Consider the following 12,534-nt stretch of genomic DNA (forward strand, 5'->3'; position numbering starts at 1 on the left):
ACTAGCGACCTGAAAGTCGTGAGTTCGAGCCCAGCCGAGGCAGTGTGTGTGTCCTTGAGCAAGGCACTTAACCACACAATGCTCCAGTCTACCCAGCTGAAAAATGGGTACCGGCAAAAAAAAATGTTGAGGTTCAACCTTGCGATAGACTGGCGTCCTATCCGGGGGGCGGGGGGAAGTCTCGTACTCTCAGTCACTCAGAAACCAGCATAAGCACCAGCCTGATGAGCCACAAAGGCTCGGGACAGGACTTTGATATAAAAAAAAGTGAGAAAAAGGGAATGAAAAAATTGCTCTGAGGCCTAACATAGGTTCAAAGAGCCAAACCACTCCCGCTGTCATAAGAAAATATATTTTAAAACTACAAAATGAAAGTTGCTGTCATTGGAGAAGAAGTGAGATGTGAAATTGCTGACAAGTTCATTATGAACTTCATGAGCAAGGTCAGAGGAGTAATTATTTATCTGGAATAAAAACAGAAAATAGCTGACAATTCAAAGACAATTGTAGATAAATCCATTAGGAAGACAGAAAAGAAAATGGTTCATCCACAAGTGGGCTGAAAATTTAATTGTTACACACAAGACTGGTTGAGATGAAGTGGCTTAGAACTATTAAACAATTTACAAACAGAAAAGAAAACTGTATGCTTGAAATGCAAACACTAGCATTGATCACTGTGCAAGGTTAGGAGGTAGTCTTCTAAAAATGAGATTCGTAGGAAATTCTCAAAGAAGGTGAACACTCTTTGGCAGGGTTTTGAAGGTTTAAAGAGGAAGTAAATAAAGATCAGGCAATCGAAGGCAATTGCGAACTGGTACAGAAGAGATGAGAAACGAGCAAAATCACATTAAACGGCAAGGCAAGCTCGAAGGACAGAATGGCCTCCTGCTAGTCCTCTATATCAACAGTGTCCTGCTCCTATTTCTAATGTTCTAATTTACAATGTTCTCAGTGTAAATGAAGGCTAAAGAATGAATCATCAAAAGAAGAAACATGAATTTTCTCTTGAATTTTATATTTTTCATTATTCTACAATAACATTTTTATCCAGTTATTTCACCAGTCTTCTTCACTAGCCGAAATATGCACATTCATCTCTTGAAATATCCACTTTACCACATGAGGGCAGCCTTCTATCAGCCTAAACCTCACTATGAAAAAAAAGCACATAGAGGCTTTTCAAAAGGTCACAAGGAGATACCTCAAGAGTGCTCCAATTAAGTTAGAGGTTGAGCACAACAGACAGTCAACTCTAATCAGTTTCGGAGTGCATCGGGGACACCCCCGATGGCATGAAACATCCCCGATGGGTGCAGGGCAGAGTAACACAAACATGGACTCCAACAGAGCAGAGGTATCAAGGGTAATGGTAGAGAATGAGGGTGGTACAGACGGGAAGAAGACCAGAGGAGATAGTGAGTGCAGCTAGAACTTGGTCTGACCAGCAGAATTTTGGGAACGCTTGGAAATGTGAACTGACCTGCTCCTCACACCTGTGATTTGAAATGCTGTGTCACATGGAGGGCGTGTTTGGAGTATGAGGGATTGGCAATTCACAGCTGAGATGAGAGACCCAGAAACGTTATTATTCGGTAGGCTAGTGAATATTGAATGCATTCAAAAATGGATCATCCAAATGCCCCCAAACCAGATGATGCTTGGACTTGGCATGAACTCAAGCAGACCTTGATCTTTTTCCTTTGCAGACTGCACAAAGTGAGAAATGTAAAATTTGGACCCGAGGTAAAAAGATTAATATTGCTTCATTCACTAACTCATGAAGAAGGGTCAGTTAGATCACCCATCAGCTCAGCACATGCCGATCTACATTGTCTCCTGATCCATCAAATAACAGCGATGTTAGAATTTACATGCTTTCAGATCCCATAATGGACTTCGGTAGCAGCAAGACCTATAACTTGACGCCTTTGCCCTTCCCATTTCACTTGGGCCACCTTGTCTTTGGCACTCCCTTTCTGGGATTTTATCTCAACCCACTCTCACCTTCACTCTTTTGAGGCAAGCTGCAAGTGATATGACATGACATGACAAATCTCCCATTATCTCCTTTCTGGCTTGGTGCCAAATTCTGCCTGAAAACACTCCTGTGAAGCTCTTGAGACAAGGTGCAATGTTAATAGAAATAAAAGTGTAGGAACAAGACCCTGTCCAGCAGTAATACCGAAGTATCTTTAGAGGCTGCGAGGGTACCTTAATGAAATAGAGGAGCAAAACATGCAATATTTGCTGCAAATCATAAGGTACTGAGAGAACATTGTGTTCTTATGGAGAGCAATCTGTCAACGTTACTGTGTCTGTCAATACTGAATAGCGCACTTCATATTCCTGCTTAATCCTTCATTGTTCCCAGAAACAAATGTGAAGTCATATCCAGATCAATTGTACAGTCATATTCTGCCAATGCTGTTGCTAAGTGGAGTCAGAATCTGACCTTACATAGAAAGCACATTACTAATGCTAGAGCAGCCCTCAAACTCCTCCTCCGTTAAATCTTACTAGAACTTTTGTCTGTCCTCATTCCTCCCCCCCATCCCTCTCTCTCTTATGTGTGCTGCTTGTTCAGGCTCCACACACTCTGCACATGTTGCAATGTGACATGAAATAAACCGGACTAGAAATGACAAGAGACTTCCTTTCACTCCGTCCATCTGTGTGTTCAGTTCTGATGGCTACTGAAAATCCTTTTATACCAATCCACGCAGACACAAAAGGGACATTTTAAGCATGCAACCTTGCCTTTTCAGTGATGTAGAAGTTTGTGCCGTCCGCGTACTGCAGAGCATAGTTTTCAGGCGATGGCAGAGACCAGCTGAACAAAAAAAAAAGAAGAGTTAATTTCCTGCACTGTTACAGCAGCAGAAAACCAAATGAATGTTACAATCACTCTCACTCTGATATTTACTGACTCCCATCTCCTCACTCCTTTCACCATCCATTAACCTGCTAGAAGACATGAACATTCACACCCAACATCATGTGCTCCACATGTACAAAGGACAATGGATCCTTCAATATGGCAGCAGGTAGTTATGAGGGCATCAGAGAGTCATACAGCACAGACACCGGTTCCTCAGCCCACCATTTCAAAGCCATCAAGTACCTGCCTAAGGGCGGCACGACGCTTTACAGTCCAGGCGACCCAGGTTCGATTCCCACCGCTGCCTGTAAGGAGTTTGCACTTTCTCCCCATTACCATGTGGGTTTCCTCCGGGTGCTCTGATTTCCTCCCACAGTCCAAAGATGTACGGGACGGAAGGCCAATTGGTCATTGTAAACTGTCCCACGATTGGGCTATGTATCGCAATAAATAATCCTATTTAACAGCAGTTGATTTGAAGCCTTCTATACAAAGGCAAAAGCCTGGAGCCTTATCACTGCATCAGCTGTTTGCTATATACAGTCCCATAATCATCAAGATTGCGATCAAGAACTGGAGCTAAATTGCTCACTTCCTAACATTTCCCATCACCCCACCCTGCCATCTCTTCCCTGAAGCAGTAACACCAAGGCTAGCTGCAGCCACCCAATCGACCTACTGGAGAAAAACATTGACCTCGGTAGAGATTGGCAAGTGAATCGCAGGCCTCCTGAGACTATGGACTTCAGTACAACTTCCCTGGTCATTCTCCCATCGGCTTTGGAGAGGGATTTCTATTTGCAAATTGACACATTACAAAATGAGAACACCTCAAAAGCATTGAAACGTCTTCAGGGTTGAGAAAGGCATCACAGAAACTCAAAAGATTTCTTTCACTGACCTTGCTGAAAAGTTTTAATCTTCAATCTCATTATGCACTCTCCACAGACAGATATTAGCCCAGAAAACATACTTAACATTTCAACTTCAACACGGAAACATTAAAGAACAGCAGCCCAAGAATCGAGCACAATGCTGGCTTGGTGCAGGTAATCCTTGGGAGTAAATTACTTCAACACTTGCACCTGCCTCTCATAAATCCATCATCATAGTTCAAACGCATTTTCACACAGAGTGCACACTTATCTATCTAACTCTACCTGGATCTTGGCCAATAAGGTACGAGGAGCTCTTTTTACATCAACAAATAAATAGTCTTGAATTCTTTGACTTCTCAATTAGTTAATCTTATTAAAAGAAAATTGGTGACTATTACATTTTTCCATCTCAATAGAACCCAAATCTTTAACTTGTCACATCCCTCTATTTAAAAGCTTAACAATTGACCTCTTAAGGAGCAGCACACCATCCCACTTGTCACAACCAAGATATTTTCTTTCTGCAAGGATTGCACTAGGATCTATAGATACTGATACTTGAACAGTGGAAACACTTACCCATCACAAACTTCCCGTATGATTGACGCCAGGGGCTTTTTCTGCAAAAACAAACGGGGTGGAAAAAGTCAGATGTTTAATTTAAAGGCATGCTCCCCCAACACCAGATCCACCAATTACTGTGCGTCCTAGCCTTGCTTTGACAAATTATTTTTGGCATCTTGACAATCATTGGCAAAAACTCGAGGCTACTTAACCAAATGGAGTAGAGATTAGTTGGGGGCATACAGCACAAACTATCCCCATTTCAATCAGACAGCCTGGTACTGAGGGATAAGGGAGAACAAAGACAACCATCAAACACGTCAGGTAGTGACACTGATCCACTGAGGATGCCGTCAATTGCTTGCTTGCACTATTCCACCGACAAGGTCACAGACAAGTACTTGGAAAGCTCCCCGGCACTCTAGTCACGGGCACATAATAAATTCCATCTATCTGTCCAAGATCGAGGGCTTACAATTTGACCTTTGCAAAGTTCTGGATAGGCTGAAATTAGAGACACAAGGGATCGAAGATGCTGGAATCTGGAGTGAAAGCTCAATGGGTCAAGCAGCATCTGTGAAGGGAAAAAATGCTCAGGACTCTCCACAACAGGTTGTTTTTAGTGCAAAATTCGCTTCCTGCTCTACATTAATACAGACACCAAATCTGGTTCCATTTAAGCCTATTTACGTAAGCCACCTCATATAGGATTCATTGGGGTAAACTGTTGACAATTCTTAATTTCAGGCCACAGCTGAATCTACATACGCAAACATTAACAAATGCCAGCAAATAATCCTCACACCAAGAATACAAACAAAATAGTGGAATTGAGGTGGCAATCTCCCAGCGTGATGCTGGAATCCCAGTGGAGCTTCCAGGCATATCCGTAAGCTTCTCCCATGGGCCTAGTCCGACAGAGGAGAGGAACTTGGCTCCAGTAACTTGGAAATGCCACACAGTCATGTTGAAGCTAGTGTTACTTTTATTCCCTGCAATATCTGTGCAAATTATTTAATGAATACAAGATACACAAAAGTCACTTGATGCTTTAAATCACTGACAGCCACATAATAAATTCAGCTAGCTTAATCTGCACCACCCCCACATCACCTTGATAACCAAGTTGTTTCTATTAGAGCCTAAAGTCAGTAGATTTTTACGATTCCTCCTCAAAGCCAACAGCAAGTGTGAGAGTCCAACTGACCACCTGAACAGGTTCCAATTGCCTGAAGGAATCAGAAGGAGATGTCCGAGGGAATCAGTTTTCCCCCTTCAATGCCTCAGAACTTGTTTTTTTAAAAATCGAGGAGGTATGTGATTGTGGGGTGAGACAGGAAGTTATACAATTGGTCTAGATGTAATTCAACTGCTTTTCAATGTCAAATGCTTGTACTGAATGAGACTTAACTCAAGGTTGGCAGCAATTTAAAAAAAAGGCACAATATTCTCTGCTCTTGCTGGCTCGACACAGATATACCAATCAAAATTATCAAATTAATGAATTATGTAGGGTCCAGGAAGTCGAACAATCCAAAGCTCCACTGTGGTCAAATGTTAAGTTTAGCAGGATAATTCCAGAAGTCCCGACAAAGGGTCTCGTTCTGAAACATTGACTGTTCATTTCCATGGATGCTGCCCGAACTTGCTGAGTTCCTCCAGCATGTTGTACGTGTTGCTTTGACCACAGCATCTGCAGTGTGCTTTGTGTTGACAATAAGACTACTACCTCATAGCTCCGACCACCACATTCAACCCCAAATGGGTATGGGTATGGGTACGGGTATGTGTTTGTGTGTAGTTTCCAGGTTCTCCCTGTAAAGAAAGGGTCTCCCTAAGGTATTCAGTTTTCTCCACCATCCTAAAGATAAGCTGGCAGACACATTGAGATAAATTCCTCCCAAATGAATGTGGTTGTCAGGAGAATCCTTGGAGAATCCATGGAAATCTTAAAGAGAGCAGGTGGGAAATTGGATTGCTCTGAGAGGCAGCATAGACTCTGTGGGTTAAATGGCTACTTTCTCTGTCACGAGATAATATAAATACTCACACACGACAAACACCCACGTGGTACAGACGCACCGACACCATTTTCCAGATCAAACACAAATGTCTCTGATGCCCTTTGCTGACAGGCAGCTTATGAAATGTCTTTCTTTAGATTGTCAAGCTAACCTGGTCAAAGTCATGAATACACTGGTTGCTCAAATCTCAAAACCAGTGGGAACAATAATTCCAGTCATCCTACACTAGGGTAAAATCAACAAGACCTGTCGTTTTTCCTTTCATCTTCTACAAAATACTGACGAGATCAAGTGGAAATCTTCAGAGAATGATGAGTTTCGTCTAGATATACTCACCTATGATTTTTTTTAATGAACATAAAATGAAGGACCTTACAACTTCATATCTTTCAAGGACCTTGCACCACAACTCTTTAGAGTTGGAAAATTAATTTTGAGTATATAACTCATAATACTAGTTAAATCTATTCCAACTTCTGGCTTTTTTTTCAGAATGGAGTTTAATTAAAATACTGAAATGCTTCTTAGTCAAATGACATCTGTAAAGCATAGCTTTACTGTGAATCACTGCATCCAGTATGCTGGCTCCCAATTTATACAGGTACCACAGAACCACTTTGAAAAGCAGTTGTCTAACATGCCCTAATACAGCAATGTTCTGAATACACCTCAGCGATATGTAAAGATGAATTCCAGGTTCATTAACAAGGAGTTGCAACTTGCAATTCTACATCACAGGACATACAGAGGAGCCAACTTACATCAGACCAGAGGAAGGGGGACCAATTCCTTTACTCCCTGAAAAATGTTCTTTTCAATCCAAAATCATCTAACATCACTGCTCTACCCTTGTTATTTTCCAACAAAAACATAAATATTAATGGTTTCCATTTAAAGTTACGGTCGATGCAACAGTTTGAAACCAGAGAGTTGTGAAAATCAAGAGTTCTTTGGTAGCCTGCAAAGTTCCACCATTCTTCAATATTAAATTTTAGTTTGCTTAATTCCAAGCTCCAGTTACACTCCATCTTGAGTACAAATCTTAGACTGGGGACCCAGCAGAACAAAGAGGGAGTACTGCATTGTGGGAAGACCTACCTTTCCAATGAGAGTTTAAACCCAGTTCCATATTGCCTTCCAGGGAGATGTCAAATGCCCCTCGGGATTATTTTGAGGAGCGAAACCAATTCACACGGAGTTCTAACCAATATTTATTCCATAACAATTAATTGTCACAACTTCACCATTGCTTAATTAGCACACGATTTCACTTCATCGGCAGTTTATTGGTCATGAAATGTGTTGGGATATGCAGAAGTTATGAAGGACATGGAGAGCCATCCACCTGTGTTGCATAGAACACTCACCTGATCAATTTCCATCAATTTGGGGAAAGCACCCGGCCATTCAATGGCCACCTTCACGATGTCCGACGGTGGTGGCATGTTGATGGCTTAAACGCTCACTGAAGAATACAGAAGTTCCCCTGGAGTACAATTGGCCCTCGTCTCACCCAATCCTAGAACGGATACAGAAGAAAACAGTGTTTGAAAGGGATGAAAGTGTAGCCTAGATTAATTCACTGAGCCCCAATGGCATTCACAGGGCCCCATAACCATAGCAACCAGGTGATAATATGGAGAGTTATTGCATACAGGTGGAATTATCCTGTTCGAACCATTGACTAGGCAGTAGCAGGAACCCCAGAGAATAATGGAGCCCCATTTCCAAACCCTCCAAAAGCTCTAACAGCTGCCAAACATCCTTACCAAAATTTATCAACTGTAACATGTGTGCATGGATTTTAATAGTTCTAAAATATCACTGACATTGAGACTTAAAAAACTATCGGAACTGACATAAATATTTAAAACAATGCATATTTTTAAAGAAAGGTTTAGCTTAGGTAATTACTATTCAACTTACCTTCTACACTGCCTCAGCTCTACAAACCCTACTGGAATGAGCGAGATCACAGGCACTCAGTCTGTGCTCCACATGTGGCATTAAATCCAGCACTTACTGCCAGTCAAACAACAATTTCCCGACTCTATTTAGAACTGCCCAGCACAGAACAGTGAGGTTGGTCTCCCATGTTTCTAACTGTGGGTACATTCAACAGTCCTTAAGGGAGTACTAAATTCGCTGGCTGTTGGTACACTTTGCAAAGGGCCATGATTTGCATTTCAATATATTGTTTGCCAATAATGAAAATTCATTATCTTTAATGCCCATTCTTTTTAACACAGCATGTGTCAAGTATAAACCTCTGAGTCTTCCCTCTCCTTCAAGTTTCTATAACCACCATCTCTTTAACTAACAGTTTAGTCCGATTACATTTTGTGAAGCACCTTGAAACTTCTACTTTGTAACAGTGGCAAATTAACAAGATTTTGTGTTTGAAGAATTGGTTCTGCACCAGTCCAATTCGAATAACCACACTGGTGCCAAGTCGCACTGAGACAGCCAAATGGCATGTGCGAGCCAGACTAACAAACTGGTGAACAAGCATTTCAGAAAGCGGAACTAAAAACTGGAAACTAGTAACAGAGCAACACAGAGGAAATGTTGGAGGAACTCAGCAGGCCAGGCAGCGTCTCTGCCTGGCCCGCATCCATAGGAGTTTCCTGGTCTGCTGAGTTCCTCCAGCATAGCGTGCGCGCGCGCTGCTTTGGACTTCCAGCATCGACAGATTTTCTTGTGTTGGTACTGGGGAGAGATTCAAAACTGTGAATCGCCTCCTGGTGTGCGTGGCAGGAGAGTACGCAGGCAGAGCTGACTGTGTACGCGAGGGACAACAGCTTACACAGAAATAAGCAGGAGATCAGTAGGATTGTTTTAACAGCCAGTACAGACCTGAAGGTCCAAAAGGCCTCCAACTATACCGTAAGGAAAAATGTGAAGAAGAAATGCACTGAAGTAAATCACCGTAAGCAAGTAGAGGTGGAGGAATATGGGTGTGAGGGAACAAAGGTGTGAGGCAAGCAGAGATGGAGGAATATGGGTGTGAGGGAACAGAGGTGTGAGGCAAGCAGAGGTGGAGGAATATGGGTGTGAGGGAACAGAGGTGTGAGGCAAGCAGAGGTGGAGGAATATGGGTGTGAGGGAACAGAGGTGTGAGGCAAGCAGAGGTGGAGGAATATGGGTGTGAGGGAACAGAGGTGATTCGTGACAAATTCAGAAATTCAGTTTCTGGACTTGCAGTCTTGGGTAACATGAACTGGGCACTTCCATCATAAGTTTCTATATATATATGTGTATATATATATATATATATATATATATATATATCTCTCTGAAGTGACTGATGAACATTATTCTAACAATTTTAAAATTGCCATCAGATGCAAACATCAAAAATCTACAGCATTCATTTATACTAGGTGTACCTGCATATTAAAAGCAAGTTCACGGATATTTACTGCTTATTTATTTATTATCACGTTTCTTTTTCTATTTGCACAGTTTGTCATCTTTTACACATTGATTGTTTGTCCATCCCGTTGGGCGTGGTCTTTCAGGGATTCTATTGGTATCTATTATTTACTGTAAGTGCTCACACGAAAATGAATCTCAGGGTTGTAGCTGGTGAAATACTTGTACTTGGATAATAAATTTTACTTTGAACTTTCATAATATAAATGCTAAAAAAAGCTTCAATTCATTCTCACTGACAAAGCTATGATGTATTTTTTTAAAACTGATGTTTCGTGGTTTAACCAGTCAAAAAATCTATTTACAAGACCAGACATTTCTTCACGTATCCGCTCATTCTAAACTTCTGCTGTTTTAGAACTCAACATTGCAACACTATCCCTGCATTTTTTAGCAAACAGCCCAGATCAGCATTAAAACAACTCTGCACGTCGAAGTTCATGCCACACCAAGGCAGTAATGTGCAGGAAAGGCTGCGTACAAGCTGTATATTTAGATCCTGAGCCTACTCATAACCACAAACAACATCCCTTCTTCGTGTGGAAATAGAACGACATCACCAAAAACGGCATCAGTAAAAGAAAAAAAAAACACTCAAGGAACATTGAAGGTTGTCATATTTTCAAACAGCAGGCATTTCTGATGGAGAACAGGGGCTGTGAGCTGGTGCAGGCTGATTGTCAATCAACTGGCCCATTAACTTTTCACATCACACACCAGGGCCAAAAAAAATCCTATTTTACCAGCTCCTTCATGTTCTGCCATGACCACACCAATTTTCCTTTGCAGCCATCTTTAATTTCTCTAGTTTTTCCATTATCCTTTTACCTTGCACCATCAACTCTGTAACAGACAGGAAAGAAGCTAAACTTCTTATTGAGAGAGAGGCAGGCAGTGGCAGGCAGGGAGAGAGCGAGAGGGACAGGGACGCAGGGTGGGAGGGAGGGAGAGAGAGGGGCAGAGCCACAGGGGAGAGGGCCATCAGGGGAGGGAGGGAAAGAGAAATTGGCGACAGTAAGAAAGATTGGTTGAGAGAAATGAATTCAAAACAGCATGTTGGATACGGTCAGTATATCAGGCAATGTATCGACAGAGGAATAACTGAGTTCATATTATATGGGTAACCTTAGAACAGAACCCTTCTAATGCAGCCAGCCAAAACGTGTTATCTGAGGTTGCTGAATTCCAGGTCTACAAGCCTACAACATGCCCAGACTGAAACGAGGTGCTCTTCATCATGCTTGTGCGGGCAATAATTTCAGTTAGCTAGTTTTGCTGAGCTCAGAATCTGAAAGTATGATAGATATTATATGTATATATAAAAAACTGAACCATACAAGCTGAAATGAGATGGTGTCAATTTCAATAATTTAATTCAGGCCATTTATTTCCAAGAATTAGTGGTGCTGCACACAGGAAGTCGAATTTGCAAGAAGGAGCTTTAAGTGCAAAGTAACTAAATCTACATGAGGCCTTTCTGCACCTCACTGCTTCTGAGCATTCTATTCCAGTCACTGGATTCACTGTGAAACACTCTAGTTATGAAACAATTGGCAGGAGCAGAAAAGATAAAGTTAATCATAACACAAAACTTCAATATTTGTAAGAAATGAGATGGTAAATATTGAAGGACATTTCCCTAGTGGCATATATCTAACCAGGTTGCTTTGTGTTTACCAACCTGCCACGGCTGATTACTGAGCAATTTCGAAGAGGGATGCGTTGGGAATGTGAAAGGAGCTGAACAAATCACAAACGAGAGAAAATCTGCAGATGCTGGAAATCTGAACAACACACTCAAAATGCTGGAGGAAACCAGCAGGCCAGGCAGCATCCGTGGAAAAAAGTACAGGCAACGTTTCGGGCCGTTCTGAGACATCTGCAAATTCTCTCTTGTTTGAGACCGTTCTAATAACTTTCTTTTGCTTTTTTTCCTGCACCTAATCCCAATTGTTCCTGGCATGGTTCTGTCTTCTCTCGTCTGGCATAGAAAAAAAAGTCAAAAGCAGTTAAACAAAATCTGAGCGTTCTTTAAGCTTTTTGGGTGTCTGGGAAATCCAAATGCAATTATGAAAGAAAATAAGTCATTTCAAACAAAATTAGGACAAAATTATTTGCTCACAGAAGGAGGTTAGAACAACAGAAATATTTTCTTCAAGTGACTATCCAAAGGCCTTAATGTGATTTGAAAATTCAGCATCTAATAGAAAGGTGTCTGGTACATAGTTATCATTGTATAACCACACAGCTCAAACAGCGAATCACAAGCCCACAGTTCTAAACACATCAATGGTAAATAACTGAAATAGCTCTGCACTACAAAACTATTCATCAATGTCCCTGAGACATGGCAACCAGTCATCTCAATGCATTCCAGCCTGGAGTACCTCTGAAGTACCTTCATCAAATCAAGAAGTATTCAGGCAAGCCGGAGATGAACAAACATCATTTACTGACAGCGGCCAGCTTCTGAAGGGAACTTTGACTGCCCCCATCCTCAGAACAAAAAGGTAAATAGTCATAATTCAAGGTCTCGTGCTGATTCGGTTGCCACGTGTTCAGCGTCTGCCCTGGACTCTGCTCCTTCAGTGCTCCTCCTTGCCCGTCACTAACTGGATGAAAGTCACTGAACCCTCATGCACTGATGCGGACATACCAGATCACAGTTGAGATAACTTGTTCAAGAACACACGGGGGGGGGGGGGGAGAGGGGGGAGCATGGTAAATAAAACAATAAACCTTCCCCCACAGA

General features: G+C 41.8%; 1 protein-coding gene across 1 annotated transcript in view; it reads right to left on the bottom strand.

Annotated features, from left to right (window-relative positions):
- elmo1 (engulfment and cell motility 1 (ced-12 homolog, C. elegans)) overlaps nt 1-12,534 on the bottom strand; it is a 224,673-nt gene that overhangs the window by 163,782 nt on the left and 48,357 nt on the right. Inside the window, exons 2-4 of the mRNA XM_073024050.1 lie at nt 7,715-7,866; nt 4,339-4,379; nt 2,761-2,833 (exon numbers count right to left, since the gene is read on the bottom strand). Coding sequence (XP_072880151.1) covers nt 2,761-2,833; nt 4,339-4,379; nt 7,715-7,792 — 192 coding nt within the window. The 5' untranslated portion in view covers nt 7,793-7,866. The remainder of the gene's footprint in view (nt 1-2,760; nt 2,834-4,338; nt 4,380-7,714; nt 7,867-12,534) is intronic.

The sequence above is a fragment of the Hemitrygon akajei genome, chromosome 20 (genome assembly GCF_048418815.1).
Source record: "Hemitrygon akajei chromosome 20, sHemAka1.3, whole genome shotgun sequence".
Lineage (NCBI taxonomy): Eukaryota > Metazoa > Chordata > Chondrichthyes > Myliobatiformes > Dasyatidae > Hemitrygon > Hemitrygon akajei.